Consider the following 19,093-nt stretch of genomic DNA (forward strand, 5'->3'; position numbering starts at 1 on the left):
AAACGACTTAAAATCCAACCAACAGTCCTCCGTGTGTGCATGACGGGACGGGTAGTGGAGAAGCTGTTACATATATAATGTACAGCGTTTTTTATTACCAACTGTGTGTGTAACGTGATTCCTGTGCGGAGGAGCGATCAGAAACGGCAGAGAACAGATTCTAGGTGAGGCAGGCAGTTTTCTTGCCACATGGCAGGGGGCGCTCATGATCCCAGACATTGCGACTCCACAACTGCAGAGTAAGAGACAGTAACAGGGAGCTAGCCATGGAGCTAGCGATGGGGCTAACCATGGAGCTAACCATGGAGCTAGCCATGCAGTAAAGTGCTGCGATATATTTATGGTTTTCCCCTCTTACCACAGCAATCACTTATTAATAATAGCAAAATAAACATTACGGCTAAAACCATGTTACTGCAACAGGCTGAATGTTCTGCTCTTTTAGTGGGAAATATTTCAATGAGTTTTTAGGGGCGTTGTTGTCAGTTGCTATGGCAACGAGTCTGCGTGCGTGTGTGTGTGTGTGTGTGTGTGTGTGTGTGTGTGTGTGTGTGTGTGGCCTGGCCAGTGCAAAGAGCGAGAAAGACGTGGTTTTGAGTTGTACTTCAACGGTTTTTCCCTTTGCTGTGGAGCACAGCATGAAATTAATAATAGCCTACTTAAATTTCCAAGTTGCATTGAGTTAACGGAATTATTATTCCGTTAACTCAATGCAGCGCGGCTATGGATGGCAAGTAAAGGAATTGTCTATTTGCCCTCCAGCGTTGTCCGCATACGCGAACTGTCCTCATATAAACATGCAGGTGGTCTACATTTGTATATCTGATTATGATTAAGTCGGTGCCTGACCAGCTTTGCACGTCACTGGTCTGTAGACATTACATTTCATCAAGTTCATTACATTTTTGTGCACAAAATCATTCTCATATAATGAGATTTTAGTCTGGTTAACTGACCAAACACTCTAGAACTCAGCTTAGGTTGCTAGGTAACGGGGTGGGCTTTGCTGTGGTTGCTAGGTAACAGCACAAAAACACCTTGAGGTCAGAAGTTCAAATTCAAAAATACTTTATTGATTCCAAAGGGAAATTAAATGTTGCCGTAACTCACATTAATATTATGATGTTTGATAATACATCAAACTTAAAAACTATCGGTATCGGTATTGGAATAGGTGATACCGCCCCCTCGGACCAACACCGAAATATGCAGCATCACTGACATCATCTTATTTGTTGAGTTGTTAAGTTTTACAGCACAAGCAATGTGGAAGTAGAAAGGATTTTTAAATTTCCACAGAAAAAATGTTTTGAGTGAATAAAATTTGAGTTTTAAGTTGCTGCTTCCCAACTTAATTATTATGTCGTATATTAACTTACAGATATCATTCAGCTTCTAGGTTATTTTCAGACCTCACTATAAAATGGAATAAGTAAAAAATATATATAATTTCAACAAGAAGAAGCTAACAGAAGTTTAAAGTAAATTACTAAATCCATATATATATTTTTCTTGAGATTCTAATGTAAGCTAATAATTGTGACAAAAAACCCCCCTCAGAATTCAGAAGTAATTTATTGCTCCCAAAATAAAATTAAGTAATTGTAATATCAAAATATGTTCAAAGAGTCATTATGGATGGTGATACTACAGCAGCAGCAGTCAATCTTGCAACAAATCCAAACAGACCTCTGACTGAAGACTGTCGCTCTACGGTGGTGTTGTGGCTGCCAGGACTTGCTAAAGGTTCAATAGTCATGCAGCAGAGATAATATTCCACATTAACATGTTCTGGATGGCATCACTGCTTGGCAAGCACTGCTAATCTGCCTCATTTGCTTTTGCTGCGCCTCTTTACATGCAAGAAAATCCAGCAGGGCGGATTTACTATGTACATTTGAAACTAGATGTTTAAATATAGAGAGAAAAAATACATGTTTTTAATCAACTTTTCCTGTTTTAGCTCAGTTAGGGTTACCAAAGTGATTTATTTTCTTAATAAAAGGATTAACAATGATCAGGTAAATCTTTTTAAAAACCTACCTCTAACTCAAAATGTCAAACCTGGGCTGAAATATTCAGACTGAATACATTTCATGATTAATTACATCTGGTGAAAAATATTGCTCTATTTAATATTTTTCTGTCTGTGTTTGAGCACAAAACAAATGTAAAACCGTTGTTTTTGTCCATATTTTTGATAACATGATGAAATGTTTTGTTTTGGAGTCAAATATACAACCACGAATTTGCAGAAAATATTAGGCAGCTGTGTTGTAGTGACGTTCTGTGCATTAATTTTTGTCCTTTTTCATTGGCAGAATTTTCCATTGCATCTTGAAATCTGTCCATCCCTGAGTTCTGAGCAGCGCATCGAGCTGAGGAAGAATAAAACAACGCTGGTTACTTACTTAAAGACAAGCAGGTAAAAGGAGAGTCAGAATCTGTACCTGCTGCAGAAGCTGGGCGTTGACGGCTGGATCAGTCAGATCAGCATCGGTCGCAGCAGTCATTCTGACAGTGGTGGCCATATTTAACACTTAACAGAAAAGTGATTTATGTCATAAGATGAGATTTTTCAATCGCACGCTCCTGAATTTCTAATTTAGTCGTTACCTTGTTGGCAGATAAAAGGTCGCTTGTTCCTACACTCGTCGTCACCCCACCGGTGAGCAGGATCCTCAACGAAACAGTGCTGATTACCGAGGTAGTTGTTTATGGTGATGGAACCCTCGTTGAGGAAGGAAGCTGGGCTTTTGTCGGACCAACACCACGGCACCCGGTACAGACCGATCCAAACTTGGACGTCATTTTGAATTACTTCTGTGATTGCTGAGCTTTCTGCCTCGCTCTCGATCATTGCCAGGTCGGTGTGGTGCGTTCTGCAGTATGTTTGAGCTGCACTCCATGTGCTCACAAGTGAGTTGTACACATATTGTTTCACATTTTGTTCTGTAACTGCATCAAAACAAAAGTTGAGCTTGTTATAGGTGTACTTTAAAGGCAACCTGTTTGCTTCCTTGAACAACTTAGGATAAGTCTATGGGCCATTCCAAACATGTTTCCGAATGAGATGTTTAAGGGCCCTGTCACTTTAAATCCAAATAAGCAGCTGCTGTCCACGGCCCCCCCAAAATCAATGTTTAAACTCGCAAGTAAAAACGGCTGCAAACAGATGTGCAATTATACAGCCGTACAGCTTTGAAAAGCAGAAGTGGAGCCTGCTGCACCACCAGAAAGAATGCAGCAACAGGTTTTTGAATAGTAAGTCAACAACAAAACACTTGTCTTTTCCAGCAGCCATTGTACAGCGCACAAAGTGGTAAAACCAGCTGACTAAATGTGCTGGAGCTCAGCTTGGGTTGCTAGGTAATAGTGTAGTGGCCGTTGATTGTGACTCAATACACTGCAAAAACACAAAATCTTGCTAAGTATTTTGGTCTTTTCTTGTGCAAATATTTTGGTAAACTTGAAATAAGACAAAACTAACTCACCGGTAACTTTTCAGCAAGAAACATGAGATTGTTTTAAGTCAATAATTTTGTGGTTTTGCACTACAACCTGGAGGTTTTTGAAACGTCATTTTTTAGACGTCATCTTTTAGACGTCATCTTATTTGGATTGAAAGGAAGACGCCTTCTTCAAAATTCACGGCTTTTGATTTTCATATGCAAAGTTTGTCTTTGAGGTAAATCTTCGTGGGTCATATCTTTGTCTTAGCAAGATGGTATATTTGATCAGGGTGGATTTCTCTAATTTAAAGCAGTTTAACAGAAGTATTTTTCTCCTTGCAGATTTCTTGTTTTTGGTAATTTGTCATGCTTGTAGTAAAAGTTTTAGATGATTAAACAAATGTTCAAATCAGGGGCGTGCCGTGGTGGCGTAGCGGTCAGCGCGACCCGTATTTGGAGGCCTTCAGTCCTCGACACGGCCGTCGCGGGTTCAACTCCTGTACCCGACGACATTTGCCGCATGTCTTCCCCTGTTTCCTGTCAGCCCACTGTCATATAAGGGACACTAGAGCCCACAAAAATAACCCCTGGAGGGGTAAAAAAAAAAAATGTTCAAATCAGAAAATACTAAATGCAATTTCGAAATTATAATTTTATATGTAGATAGGGGTAAAGTTGTCCAGAACTAAAGCTTTCACATGCAGTATCTTAAAATGCTCCTTTAAGTAGTTTAACATTTTTTCCGTTTTTGTCAAATTACAAACTGAAACTTCAATGTATTTTATTATAATTTTATGTAATAGACCAACACAAAGTGAAATGTAAGAAAAAATATGTAAGTTTTTTTTCTTTTAATTAATCCCCAAAAATTGGTGTTGATATTATATGGTGGCCTTACATTTTCTTACGCTACACTATCAAATACAAACCAATAAGTAATCCTGGATTTGTTTGCACAACCAGATTAAGATTAGATAGAAAGAAAAAAAAATACATACATTGTTTCGTTTACATGTTGCACATTTTGCAATTACACAAAAATACTAAGCTATTAAACTTCATTTCCTTGCTGAGGAAATCTGAGCTGGTCTAGAAACTCGTCACAGTTGGTACAACTACATTTAAACAGAAGCAAACAGCCTGACATTACAGTTAAACTCCATTAAAACCAAGACTATTAATCAAATGAGGAATGCTTAAACTGTTCTAGTGGCTCTAACTACTTCTACAAGTGAATAGAGGAAATTCAACTACACAGTTTTAGTTTATCTGTTCATGCTTCACTTTAAATTTAAGCTTTATATGATGCTAAATGCTACGTTGTAATTTTCAGGTATCTTGTTTTACAGGTGACCTCTGCTGCCTTGAACAGGTATAAAAACAGGTTCGTTACATTTTCTTTTGCACAAAATCATTATTAGGTCATATTTCTGGATGGTAAGTCAACAATAAAACACTGGTCTTTTCCGCTGAACAATGTACTCAGCGGTGGAACCAGCTGCCCAAACATGGCGGAAATCAGCTTGGGTTGCTAGGTGACGGGCTGGGGTTGCTAGGTAACGGGCTGGGGTTGCTAGGTAACGGCACGGTGCCTGACTGTGACTCTGGAAGCTTTTGAAACTCAATTTTCAGAAACCAAAAAACTTTAACTTACTGCCTAAATATAGCTGGGTGTTTTGTTTTTTTCCCAATTCAATTCAGTAAAAAATACTTTATTGATCCCCAAAACAGTCTTTTGAAGTACTTCATCTGTTTTTAGAAGCAGTTGAAACCCAAATGTAAGCATAAAGACGTACAAAAAGTGAGTTTTGAGTAATAGGTCCCCTTTAAAACCTAAGATACCATTACTTTCTATGACAATAATTTGCAATCTGATTGAGCAGAAGGTAAAAACACAAGGCCTGTAAATCAGCAGATGTAATTAATTTGCTGCATTCAGTTTTCTTTGTTTTTCTTGGAGACAATCTTCCATTTCACTTTGAAATCAGTCCATCCCTGGTTCGTCAGCAAGGCACCAAGCTGAGGATGGGAACATTTTGTTACGTTCCTTTATTTGTATTGAGACAAGTAAAAGGGAACGTGGTCACTTTACCTGCTGGAGGACCTGGGCGTTGACGGCTGGATCGGTCAGATCGACGTCGCTTGTCATCGTCATTTTCACAGTGGTGCTCGTTTTTACCACTGAGCAGAAAAAATAATCCATGTCACAACCACAAGACAAAACTATGATGGAGCATTACGGCCTTTTAGAAAAAAGGAGTAAATCTGGGAAAAGTGAGTTAATTTATGAATCTAAAAAGTAAAAACTTTACTTTAAAAAAAAAAAATTAGAAAATTTCTGAGATTCATATCAAAATTTGAGTTTTTTTCCAGCAATTTTTTGACTTTCCAAACTTTGAAATTTCCACGTTTTTTCTAGAAAATGTCTGAGATTATCAAAATGTAAGTTTTTCCAGCAAATTTTTAACTTCCTAAACTCAGAAATTTCCAAGTTTCATTAAAATTTCTGAGATTAATCTCAATATCTCTGAGTGAAGCACTCACTCAGAATTTTCCAAACTTTTTCTATGACATTTCTGAGTTTCATCTCTAAATTTCTGAGTTTTGTTCCAGCAATTTTTAAACTCTTCTGTCTCATAAATTTCTAACATTTTTCTTGGATATTCTGAGATTAGTCTCAAATCTTTTGAGTTTTTTCCAGCAATTTTTTTGACTTTTCAAACTGAAATTTCCAAGTTTTTTCTAGAAAGTTTCTAATGTCTGAGTTTTGTTCTAGCAAATTTTAAACTTTTCAAACTCCATAATTTACATCTTTTTAAAAATAAATTTTCTGACATTCAAACTTTCAGAATTTTTTTCAAGGAAATTTTTGACTTTGCAACCTCAGAAATGTTTGTTTTTCTCTAGAAATTTTCAGAGATTGAGCTCAAAATTTGTTCCTACTACAACATTGTTAAAAAACAGAGTTTTTTGTCATAACATCTTATTATTTAATAATCACCTTGTTCACAAATGAAGACTTTGGTGGCATTACACTTTTCATCACCCCACATATGTGCTGTATTCTCCCAGACACAGTGCTGAATACCCCCGTAGTTGTTTGGTTCGGAAGGGCGCCATTGTCGGAAGAGGCTGGGACTCTTGTCAGACCAGCTCCACGGCACTCGGTACAGCCCGATCCAAACATCGACTCCAACTGGAATTAACTGTTTGACTGCAGAGTTTTCTGCCTCGTTCTCAATCATTGCCAAGTCGGTGTGATGCGTTCTGCAGTAACTCTGAGCATCACTCCATGTTGCCGGAGTTGCGATGAACACATGTTGTTTCACATTGAGCTCTGTGACTGCATAAAAACAAAAGCATGTTTTATTTTAAAAGAAACAAACTACGACAGAATATTAGTGCCACAGTAAAAAATAAATAAAATTACGAGAATAAAGTGGAGGAGTTCAAGAATCTCGGGATCTTGTTCACAAATGGGGGGAGAGGGGAGCGGGAGATCGACAGGCGGATTGGCGCAGCGTCTGCTGTCAAGCGGGCGCTGTACCGGTCCGTCGTGGTGAAGAGAGAGCTGAGCCAAAAAGCGAAGCTCTCGATTTACCGGTCGATCTACGTTCCCACCCTCATCTATGGTCATGAACTTTGGGTCATGACCGAAAGAACGAGATCGCGGATACAAGCGGCCGAAATGGGTTTTCTCCGTAGGGTGGCTGGGCTCTCCCTTAGAGATAGGGTGAGAAGCTCAGTCATCCGGGAGGGACTCAGAGTAGAGCCGCTGCTCCTTCACATCCAGAGGAGCCAGTTGAGGTGGCTCGGGCATCTGGTCAGGATGCCTCCTGGACGCCTCCCTGGTGAGGTGTTCCGGGCACGTCCCACCGGGAGGAGGCCCCGGGGAAGACCCAGGACACGCTGGAGGGACTGTGTCTCTCGGCTGGCCTGGGAACGCCTCGGGATTCCCCCGGAAGAAGTGGCTGGGGAGAGGGAAGTCTGGGCCTACCTTCTGAAGCTGCTGCCCCCGCGACCCGACCCCGGATAAGCGGAAGAAGATGGATGGATGGATGGAAATTATGAGAATAAAGTCCAAATAATGTTGGAATAAAATCATAATAATAAGCAAATAAATATTGCGAGAATAAGAGTAATTCTAGAATAAAGTCAATATTTTGAGAATAAAGTCACAGTCTCATATTTCTTTTTTTTGTGTGTGCCCTGTACTCTGTTGTAATAAACACAAAGGTTGGTCAAATTTAAGTTAACTTCATTTTTTATACCAAAATGTATAAACTCTACATTTTTACTCACCATTGTAACAAATAAATTTGAGTCCCAACTCACAGTTAGCATCATACCAGTACCCAGCATTAACCATTAACGCGCACATCTCTCCTGAATATCTGAAGTCTGGATCACCGGTGGCCCATGACCGGTAACCAGTTTTACTGGTTTCTCCGGTTGCAGTTTTTGAAAAGGCTCATTTTCCAGACACCAAAAACCATGGCTGTTTCTTTAAGCACTTGGGCTTTTTATTGAACCAGCTGTGACCCAAAATGTTTGCATAATACATTCCCTTTCAAGTCTAATAGGCACAATGAATTCAACTTGAACAAATACTTTTTATATTATTAAGACAAACAGGATTGTAGTGGTGAAAGTCTTCCAATAAAATTTAAAATATTTATATTCTCACCAGTGTAACAAGCAAAGCTGTTCTCCATGTTACAGGATTTATCATACCACTTTCCAGCATAGATCGTCACACACGTCTCCTTTCCTTCTATAAAGTTTGGCTCACCAGTGGCCCATGACCGGTAACCAGTTTTACTGGTTTCTCCAGTCGAAGACCATCTCCAGGAGTTGGACTTGTTGCCCATTGCAGTTTGCCAGGCATTCGGATCATCCCAGAGTCCGATCCATGCAAAGGAATAGGAAATATTAGGTTGCAGCCTCTTTATGTCGTCCAAGCTCTCAAACGTGGCCAGGTCGGTGTAATGCTCCCTGCAGAACTGCTGAGCGTCAGGCCAGGTCACTGACTGGTTAACATAGTAGTACTTTCGTAGAGGGAACTGCAAGCAGGAGCCGAGGCAAAAACCTGAATATTGAAAAAGAAAAAGATGTGAAACATGTTACATTCTGCACCTTAGATACTTAGTGAATTGAAACAATCTAAAACCCGTTAAAATCAGCCTCAAAAGGGCAATGTTTAGTTTAACTGCATCTTTTTGTGTGAAACTATTTTCTGTGCTAAAAAAAAAATCATTTTACAGTCATTAAAATGATTTTTCAGTTGTAGAATTTCCTAAACTAACCAATAAGAATTAGTACATTTGTTTAGTTCACCAAACTACAGCAGCTTATTGTACATAGAACTGGTTAATATAATAAAATCTGGACAATGTTTTTAGAAAGAACAAAAACATTTCTGAGCTTGAAAATATAAAAATTTGTTTAAAATTCTGAAATTTTAAAATTAATCTCAGAAATGTTTAGAATAATTAAACAAAACTTTTTTAATTGAAATTATTGAGTTTCAAATGTCAAACATGTTTGATTTTTGGAAATTTTCTGAGTTTCAAGAGTTGAAAATGTTTAAACAAAATTTTATAACATTTCTGAGGTTAATCTAAAATTTTTTGAGGTTTTTGTAGTAAATTTTTAAGTTTTGAAACTCAGAATTGTCTTTGTTCTTTTTTCTAGAAAAATTTCAAATCAATCAGAAATTTACTAGAAAGAATTTCAGAAATTTCTGAAACTTTTTGAAATTCCCAAAAGTCAAAAATTTTCACGTTTTTTATTTTTTTATTTAGGAAATTTATGATATTAATCTTTAAAATTCTAATTTTTTTTGGTAAAAATGTATAAATTTTTTATATCTACTGTGGTTTAATATGCCGTCATATAAAACCTTCTCAAAGGAAACTCTTGAACTTGTGATGCTGTTTTCCTGCGCTGAAGCAATTCTCAAAAATAAAACATATTTGCATTTGAAGAAAAGGCGATGTAATATTTTAGATCATTAGGCGCCTTTAAGAAAAGTGTCACATCCTTAAAGACCAGTGCTGTTTAGTTCATGTAAAATCTTGTTTTTTAAAAGTTGTTTTTCCAAGTTACATAATTACTTCTTATGTAACAAACTTTATGAATGTGGAACTGCTGAATAGAGAGCTTCATGTCCAGGAATAATTAACAAAAACAATCAGCAAAAACTTAATTATTACTCACAGGATTTAGGTTCTTACCATGCAGGATGAAGGTTATCCAAGCCATTTGTTGGTTCATTGTGGATTTTTCTGTAAAAAGCTAAAAACTGAAGAAATTTAAACCTCCACAATATTTTTGTCTAAGTTAAAGAAAATTGGCAAAGCACGACAATTTAGAAAAGGCATTAAAGAAAAGGCAGAAAAGGTTATTTTTACACTTAAAAAGATTCAAATGTTTCTAATTCATCTATTAATTCCTCAAAAAAGTATTTCTATTTAAATGTTAACTGTGATAGTAATCTTAAATTCAGCTCATAAATTTTCAGTAATATGTAAGAATTACTCACAAGTAGAGCTGCTTCCTCTACAATGTTGGTCGCTGATGTTTTGAATGAAAAGGAAGATGTTCCCTGATAAAATATAATCAGTGCTTGATGTCATTTACATATGCAAAGCTCAACTTGAGGTACATGTTTAAGGAAACAAAGGATAGATTGTCAAGACTTTTTCTTTTTGTTGCCTTAAAGCACCTTTATAAGCATATTTAGTTATATATTTAGCAAACGTTTATGTAGTGGCGATTGTTTGTCAAACCAAAAACCAATAAAAGTTCCATCAGCCACTATAAGGAACTGGGGTCAAGATTCTTCACGCAGGCAAAAGAAGTTTAATGTCCAAACTTGTTGACTGTCTTGGTTGCTTTTATTTTCCTTTTCAGCAAACAATTACAACGTTCAAACTTTCCTTTGTTCTCCTGTCTACTTCTCTTGCTCTGGTAAAAACCATAGGCCCCAAACCCAAATGCCTGCTGGTCCTTTACCAGGCCCCTACATTTATAGAAAGTGGACTGACCCACCTGACTTCCTGTCCGACTCAGAAAGAATAAATAAGAAAAAATAATAAAACAAAAGATAAATAGAATCAACAATTATTAACCTGCAAATTAACTCTGTAAATAATACAAAAAATAGAAATTTAAGAATAAACTAACAAAATTCAAATGGATAAAGAAATAAAGAATAAATTGCTCCAACAGTTTATATGTCTCAAACACAATTTTTATGATCGCAATGTTATGGTGGTTCCTACTGTAAACACAATATATAATGTATGATATATTAAAAATGTAAATCCGTTTTAAAAAGTGCCATTTTTAAATCAACAAATACCAAAGCTTGATGCTTATTGTCGAATCTGAATTTGAACATTTTGAAACCAACAGGCTTGAAGCTTCGAAAAAACAGTTTTTCCAGTTCCTGCTTGATCCTGTCAAGCTGAATGAGAGTTTAACCTGGGAAAAGGGCAAAAGTAAGACTTTCTATTTGATTTATTCCTTTATTAAATGTTTTCTAAGGTGGTGTTTATTATACTTACACAGTTTTTTTAATTCAAATTTTACATTTAGTTTCATTAATGCCAGTGTGAAACTAAATAACTCTTTGATTTCTTCTTCAAACAAATATAGTTCAATTTAAATATATTGAAATCATTTGCCTTTGTTCATAAAAACACAATATGTTTCCCTCGGCATTAAGTGTACAAAATTATTAACATTATTCCATCACTAATGAGGGATTAAACTAAAAGAAACAACAACTTATTAAATTTCATAGTATTTCAAAGGTATTTTTAGATTACCACAGAAATGAAGCTTCTGAATGCAGTGCTAAGCAACTTCATTTTAAAATATACTAACTGTCTGCAGCTTAAACAGAAACACTTGCAGCTGCGCTAATCTTACCTCTGCATGTTTCCTCAGGTTCCCTAATCCATCGGCAAACACAAACATTAATGATCCTCTACTGTCATCTGAAGCTCGTTTAATTTAACCTGCATTTGTAGTGGTTATAAAAACTATTTTAGACAACTAAAATGGAAAACAAGATCTAGTGATCTGCGATCGATTAGTTTGGTCTTTCAAGTTCAGTGCTACAGACAGATACAGTAAAAGGTAACGTAAGTTTAATGAAGTTTAAAAACAATGTATTTTTCTTTAATGTTACTTTTCCGGCTACGTTTGTTTATAATTCTTGAAAAGTTCAACCTTTTAGATTTTAAGTTATGAGAGTTTGTTAATCGTTCGAGTTTCGATTGGTTTTGTCTGATCGGATGTAGGGGAACTCGACGCTTCTGCTCCTCCATTACAACACTGGAGACCAGAGGTGGGGACTCGAGTCACATGACTTGGACTCGAGTCAGACTCGAGTCGTTAAAATCAGGACTTGAGACTTGACTTGAAAAAATGCTCAAAGACTCGGACTTGACTTTGACTTTCATGCCATTGACTTGGGACTTGACTCGACTTGAAGCTGTTTACTTGAAAAGACTTGATATTTTTTACTCAAAGTCTTAAAATTTAAAACCCCATATTTATAAAGTGGCGTCATTAATTAATTTCACTCACTCCGTATCAATATGCGCAGACCGTCACTATGGTTTTCCTCTCTCCTTATGTATGTATGTGTACGTAGCTGCAGCACAACCAATCAAATTAACAGGATTTGGACGTTTAAAAAAACGCGGCAAAGCTACAGAGCTCAGGGAACGAAATACGAAATAACGGCTCAATATGCTTCCGCGAGTAATTTCTTTTGGCTACGTAGGTTATGAACTTTCCACTAAAAAACGAACTGCAACTTGTAAAACATGCAACAAGAGAATATCGGATGGAGATGCCACGACGTCCAACTTTGTCCGGCATTTGAAGCTTCACAGAGATCGGTAGGTGGCACTTTTCTTTTGCTGTAAGATAGTTGACTTTAGCTAACTTCGTGTTAGCATGTGTACTCCGGGTTAAATTGGTGATGATTTACCATAAATCCGGTCCTTCAAATGCCTCCACAAATAATGTGCACCGCGTTAGCTCAGGAAGCCGGTGGATAGTGAGCGGGGCTCCGGAACAGAAAGCAGATTCTGGACCTGAACACAGGGAACAGAGTCTCTCTGTCCCATCATGATGATGAGCCGGGTTTAGTATCATCTAAGGATGGTTGGTGTATTTGAAGACATCTACGTTGGGAAATTATATTGACAATATATTGTTTACTGCAGTCAGTTCATTAAGTCAACTGTTTTTGACTTAATGCACTGACCGGCGTGACTGTCACATGTCGCACAGAACCCATTTCCAAGTAGTATAGCTTTGCTGGGAAAAAAAAAAAAGACCAAATACAGTGACTGTCCCAAATAAATTTTGTGTTTAGAATATCTGTCCCATATTTACGGAGGACTGAAACTAACATACTTAGAAATAAAAGCAGAAAAATAAATGCACCAGACCTTCCTGAGTTTACTTGTGATAACTTCATTTATACTTATTTCATTTTTTGAAAACTATGATTGTTGTAGTGTTGATGTTTATTTATGAATAGAAGGAGTAAACTGAAGTCAAATGTAATTCATGAAAGGCTGTAATTTATTTTCTGACATCTGTTTACTTCTGACAGATTTGAAGAATACCAGATGAATAAGAGGATCACAAATGAACCTCAAATACATATTTTAAAAAGAACAAATGGTCTAATATTTGAATTTTATGTATAATTGCAAATTATTTTAAAAAAATAAATAAAAACAACTCGAAATGACTTGAAATTAAAGGTTCCTGACTTGAGACTTGACTCGACTTTTGCCTGTCTTTACTTGAGACTTGACTCGGACTTGAGGACAGAGACTTGAGACTTACTTGAGACTTGCAACACAGTGACTTGGTCACACCTCTGCTGGAGACGAAAGCAGTGACATCATGTCTGTGTTTTTTCATGATTCCCCTACAGGTAGAGTCCTTCCTCATAAGGGGCGTAACACATTCACACCAGCCAGGTTTAGTCCACTTTAGTTAGTTTGTCTGGTTTGTTTTGAAGAGATGCGAATGTGCAGTAAAACTCTGATTTGGAGCAATAAAACAAAATCTGCTCCGTTTAAAAATCTAGTTCTCGGTTCGGTTTAAGTGAACTCTGTCGCGATTTGAATGCATGTGACGGACTGGTGGTCGCTCCAAAAGCAGGAAGTGACTTAAAACGCAAAGCGTTCTGGGTAAATACGACCAAAACAAATGTGCTAACCTAGCGCTAGCGGTTGAAATCAAATGGTTGGTGTTTTTTCCCGAAAGACAAAAGAGAAATCTAACAACTGCTAAGAGCTAACGCCGCTCCTTTTTTATCATTATTCAAGTACACCTCGCTGCAGCAAACAGAAATTGTAAATCTGAATTTCATTTATTAATTCCTTGAATATTATTGTGATATTATAAGTTAAATATATATATATTATCCATCTCATCTACCTGTTCTTATTCATAAAGTACTACTGAGGTCAATGCAGCTGCTTGGTGTTTGAAAGTTTAGACGTCATCTTATTTGGATTGAAAGGAAGACGCCTTCTTCAAAATTCACGGTTCTTCTTTTGATTTTCATATGCAAAGTTTGTCTTTGAGGTAAATCTTCGTGGGTCATATCTTTGTCTTAGCAAGATGGTATATTTGATCAGGGTGGATTTCTCTAATTTAAAGCAGTTTAACAGAAGTATTTTTCTCCTTGCAGATTTCCTGTTTTTGGTAATTTGTCATGCTTGTAGTAAAAGTTTTAGATGATTAAACAAATGTTCAAATCAGGGGCGTGCCGTGGTGGCGTAGCGGTCAGCGCGACCCGTATTTGGAGGCCTTCAGTCCTCGACACAGCCGTCGCGGGTTCAACTCCTGTACCCGACGACATTTGCCGCATGTCTTTCCCTGTTTCCTGTCAGCCCACTGTCATATAAGGGACACTAGAGCCCACAAAAATAACCCCTGGAGGGGTAAAAAAAAAAAATGTTCAAATCAGAAAATACTAAATGCAATTTCAAAATTATAATTTTATATGAAGATGGGGGTAAAGTTGTCCAGAACTAAAGCTTTCACATGCAGTATCTTAAAATGCTCCTTTAAGTAGTTTAACATTTTTTCCGTTTTTGTCAAATTACAAACTGAAACTTCAATGTATTTTATTATAATTTTATGTAATAGACCAACACAAAGTGAAATGTAAGAAAAAATATGTAAGTTTTTTTTCTTTTAATTAATCCCAAAAAATGTCTGGTGTATATTGTATTTAGTCTGCCTCAATCTGTAACTTCAAAATAAAATCAATCTGCCAATTTATTTGCTTTCTTCAATTTAACAGTTTTATTAAAAACTCTTTTAGAACTAAACCAGAATGCAGAACCTATTGATATTATATGGTGGCCTTACATTTTCTTACACTACACTATCAAATACAAACCAATAAGTAATCCTGGATTTGTTTGCACAACCAGATTAAGATTAGATAGAAAGAAAAAAAAATACATACATTGTTTCGTTTACATGTTGCACATTTTGCAATTACACAAAAATACTAAGCTATTAAACTTCATTTCCTTGCTGAGGAAATCTGAGCTGGTCTAGAAACTCGTCACAGTTGGTACAACTACATTTAAACAGAAGCAAACAGCCTGACATTACAGTTAAACTCCATTAAAACCAAGACTATTAATCAAATGAGGAATGCTTAAACTGTTCTAGTGGCTCTAACTACTTCTACAAGTGAATAGAGGAAATTCAACTACACAGTTTTAGTTTATCTGTTCATGCTTTGCTTTAAATTTAAGCTTTATATGATGCTAAATGCTACGTTGTTATTTTCAGGTATCTTGTTTTACAGGTGACCTCTGCTGCCTTGAACAGGTATAAAAACAGGTTCGTTACATTTTCTTTTGCACAAAATCATTATTAGGTCATATTTCTGGATGGTAAGTCAACAATAAAACACTGGTCTTTTCCGCTGAACAATGTACTCAGCGGTAGAACCAGCTGCCCAAACATGGCGGAAATCAGCTTGGGTTGCTAGGTGACGGGCTGGGGTTGCTAGGTAACAGCACAGTGACTGACTGTGACTCTGGAAGCTTTTGAAACTCAATTTTCAGAAACCAAAAAACTTTAACTTACTACCTAAATATAGCTGGGTGTTTTGTTTTTTTCCAAATTCAATTCAGTAAAAAAGACTTTATTGATCCCCAAAACAGTCTTTTGAAGTACTTCATCTGTTTTTAGAAGCAGTTGAAACCCAAATGTAAGCATAAAGACGTACAAAAAGTGAGTTTTGAGTAATAGGTCCCCTTTAAAACCTAAGATACCATTACTTTCTATGACAATAATTTGCAATCTGATTGAGCAAAAGGTAAAAACACAAGGCCTGTAAATCAGCAGATGTAATTAATTTGCTGCATTCAGTTTTCTTTGTTTTTCTTGGAGACAATCTTCCATTTCACTTTGAAATCAGTCCATCCCTGGTTCGTCAGCAAGGCACCAAGCTGAGGATGGGAACATTTTGTTACGTTCCTTTATTTGTATTGAGACAAGTAAAAGGGAACGTGGTCACTTTACCTGCTGGAGGACCTGGGCGTTGACGGCTGGATCGGTCAGATCGACGTCGCTTGTCATCGTCATTTTCACAGTGGTGCTCGTTTTTACCACTGAGCAGAAAAAATAATCCATGTCACAACCACAAGACAAAACTATGATGGAGTTTTACGGCCTTTTAGAAAAAAGGAGTAAATCTGGAAAAAGTGAGTTAATTTATGAATCTAAAAAGTAAAAACTTTACTTTAAAAAAAAAAAAAAATAGAAAATTTCTGAGATTCATATCAAAATTTGAGTTTTTTTCCAGCAATTTTTTGACTTTCCAAACTCTGAAATTTCCAAGTTTTTTCTAGAAAATGTCTGATTATCAAAATGTAAGTTTTTCCAGCAAATCTTTAACTTCCTAAACTCAGAAATTTCCAAGTTTCATTAAAATTTCTGAGATTAATCTCAAAATCTCTGAGTTTTCTTCAAGAGCTCACTCAGAATTTTCCAAATTTTTTTCTGACATTTCTGAGTTTTGTTCCAGCATTTTTTAAACTTTTGTATCTCATAAATTTCTAACATTCTTCTTAGACATTTCTGAGATTAGTCTAAATTTTTTTCAGTTTTTTCCAGCAATTTTTTTGACTTTTCAAACTCTGAAATTTCCAGGTTTTTTCTAGAAAGTTTCTAATGTCTGAGTTTTGTTCTAGCAAATTTTGTACTTTTCAATTTCATAAATTTCCAAACTTTCTAGGACATTTCTGAGATTAATTTCAGTTTTTTCTAGCAAATTTTCAACTTTTCAAACTCCAAAATTTACATATTTTTTTCTATAAATTTTCTGACGTTCAAACTTTCAGAATTTTTTCAAGGAAAATTTACACTTTTCAACTTCAGAAATGTTTTTCCTCTAGAAATTTTTATCTCAAAATTTGTTCCTACTACAACATTGTTAAAAACAGAGTTTTTTGTCATAACATCTTATTATTTAACAATCACCTTGTTCGCAAATGAAGACTTTGGTGCCACTACACTTTTCATCACCCCACATATGTGCTGTATTCTCGCAGACACAGTTCTGAATACCCCCGTAGTTGTCTGGTTCAGGAGAGACCCATCGTCGGAAGAGGCTGGGACTCTTGTCAGACCAGCTCCACGGCACTCGGTACAGCCCGAACCAAACATCGACTCCAACTGGAATTAACTGTTTGACTGCAGAGTTTTCTGCCTCGTTCTCAATCATTGCCAAGTCGGTGTGATGCGTTCTGCAGTAACTCTGAGCATCACTCCATGTTGCCGGAGTTGCGATGAACACATGTTGTTTCACATTGAGCTCTGTAACGGCATAAAAACAAAAGCCTGTTTTATTTTAAAAGAAACAAACTACGACAGAATATTAGTGCCACAGTAAAAAATAAATAAATAAAATTATGAGAATAAAGTGATAATATGAGAATAATGTCATAATATTAAGCAAATAAATATTGTGAGAATAAAGTAGAAGTAATACTAGAATAAAGTCACAATATTTTGAGAATAAAGTCACAGTAGTCGTAATATTATGACTTTCTTCTCATATTTAATTTTTTTATATTTTTGCGTGGCCCTGTAGTCTGTTGTAATAAACACAAAAGTTAGTGAAATTTAAATTAACCTCATATTTCTATACCAAAATATATAGAGTCTAAATTTTTACTCACCATTGTAACAAATAAATTCGTGTTTCACCCCACAGTTATCATCATACCAGTATCCAGCTTTATCCATAAACGTACACATCTCCCCTGAATATCTGAAGTCTGGATCACCAGTGCCCCACAAACGGTAACCAGTTTTACTGGTTTCTCCGGTTGCAGACCATCTCCAGGAGTTGGACTTGTTGCCCATTGCAGTTTGCCAGGCATTCGGATCATCCCAGAGTCCGATCCATGCCCAGGAATAGGAAATAGTAGGTTGCAGCCTCTTTATGTCGTCCAAGCTCTCAAACGTGGCCAGGTCGGTGTAATGCTCCCTGCAGAACTGCTGAGCTTTAGGCCAGGTCACTAACTGGTCAACATAGTAGTACTTTCGTAGAGGGAACTGCAAGCAGGAGCCGAGGCAAAAACCTGAATATTGAAAAAGAAATGGTTGATGGTAATGATTAATGAATTAGGTTTATGGCTTATATTGTGCTTTATGTAGGAAATTGTTACAGGAGTATTGATCACATATCCCTCACCCCACCACAAAGATTTTGCATAATGATCCTCTTCAGGCATTTGTGATAGCTAGCTAGCAATAGCTACGTTTCTATTACAAATGTGCGCAAAACCTTTTAAATAATCTGAAACCGCCACCCCTCACAAAATTTAGCAATTGTAATGTTTCCATTAAATCACATGCGAATATGTTTGTTAACGTTGTAAGTCTTTAAAAAACATGCCGCACCATGAACCTCCAACTACTGTACTTTCTGTTGTCTTCTTCTTCGTGGTTTGCGGCAGCGACAACATCCGGTTGTTGATGACGTGACTCGTGTGTTAGGAAAAAAGTGTTTTCATTGCACTTTTGTGAAATAAATCAAAAGCTACCTCGGGCTAGAGCTAAAACGAGTTTTTTTCGAAATTGGAGAATTTCCATGAAGCGAATTTATTTGACCTTTGGCGCGTGACGTCACGCTCTTCAGAACGCTGCGCGCTCCGCCATGATGGATGTCAAAACAACCAGTGAGCCCGCTAGCTCCTGTCAAAAAACCGAATTTGTTGCCTAATATCGCGTTTATTTTGTTGGTTTGACTGTAAAAATGGTCACAGGGTGCTGGGCTGTCGGCAAACGGATGAGGATGATAACCAAACTTTTCATTTTATCGTCTTGATGAGGAAAACAGACGTTGAAGGATAGCAGCAGCTGTCAATCATGACTGCAAACCCTCGGCTTGATCACGGATTTGCAGCAAAAACATTTTACAAGGTAAGAAGGTTAACGTTCATATACTTAATAAGTTAGCAAGCTTAGTCGGGTGCAATAAAATATTATTTTATACAAGGTACGCAGCTAATTATTTGTAATCAAGGAAAAATGCGCAACCAGCGTAGCCTAGCATA

General features: G+C 36.7%; 1 protein-coding gene across 1 annotated transcript; it reads right to left on the reverse strand.

The window, feature by feature from the left end:
• Positions 1-5,211: 5,211 nt before the first annotated feature.
• LOC116716265 (macrophage mannose receptor 1-like) lies at positions 5,212-18,268 on the reverse strand. The gene is made up of 8 exons (XM_032557190.1): positions 18,229-18,268; positions 17,711-18,115; positions 17,060-17,345; positions 16,050-16,138; positions 8,086-8,541; positions 6,454-6,813; positions 5,545-5,633; positions 5,212-5,471 (listed from the first exon to the last, which is right to left on the reverse strand). The coding sequence occupies exons 1-8, from the start codon at positions 18,266-18,268 to the stop codon at positions 5,388-5,390; spliced, it is 1,809 nt and encodes a 602-aa protein (XP_032413081.1). The 3' UTR covers positions 5,212-5,387.
• Between the last annotated feature and the right edge of the window lie 825 nt (positions 18,269-19,093).

Source organism: Xiphophorus hellerii, chromosome 3 (assembly GCF_003331165.1).
Source record: "Xiphophorus hellerii strain 12219 chromosome 3, Xiphophorus_hellerii-4.1, whole genome shotgun sequence".
Lineage (NCBI taxonomy): Eukaryota > Metazoa > Chordata > Actinopteri > Cyprinodontiformes > Poeciliidae > Xiphophorus > Xiphophorus hellerii.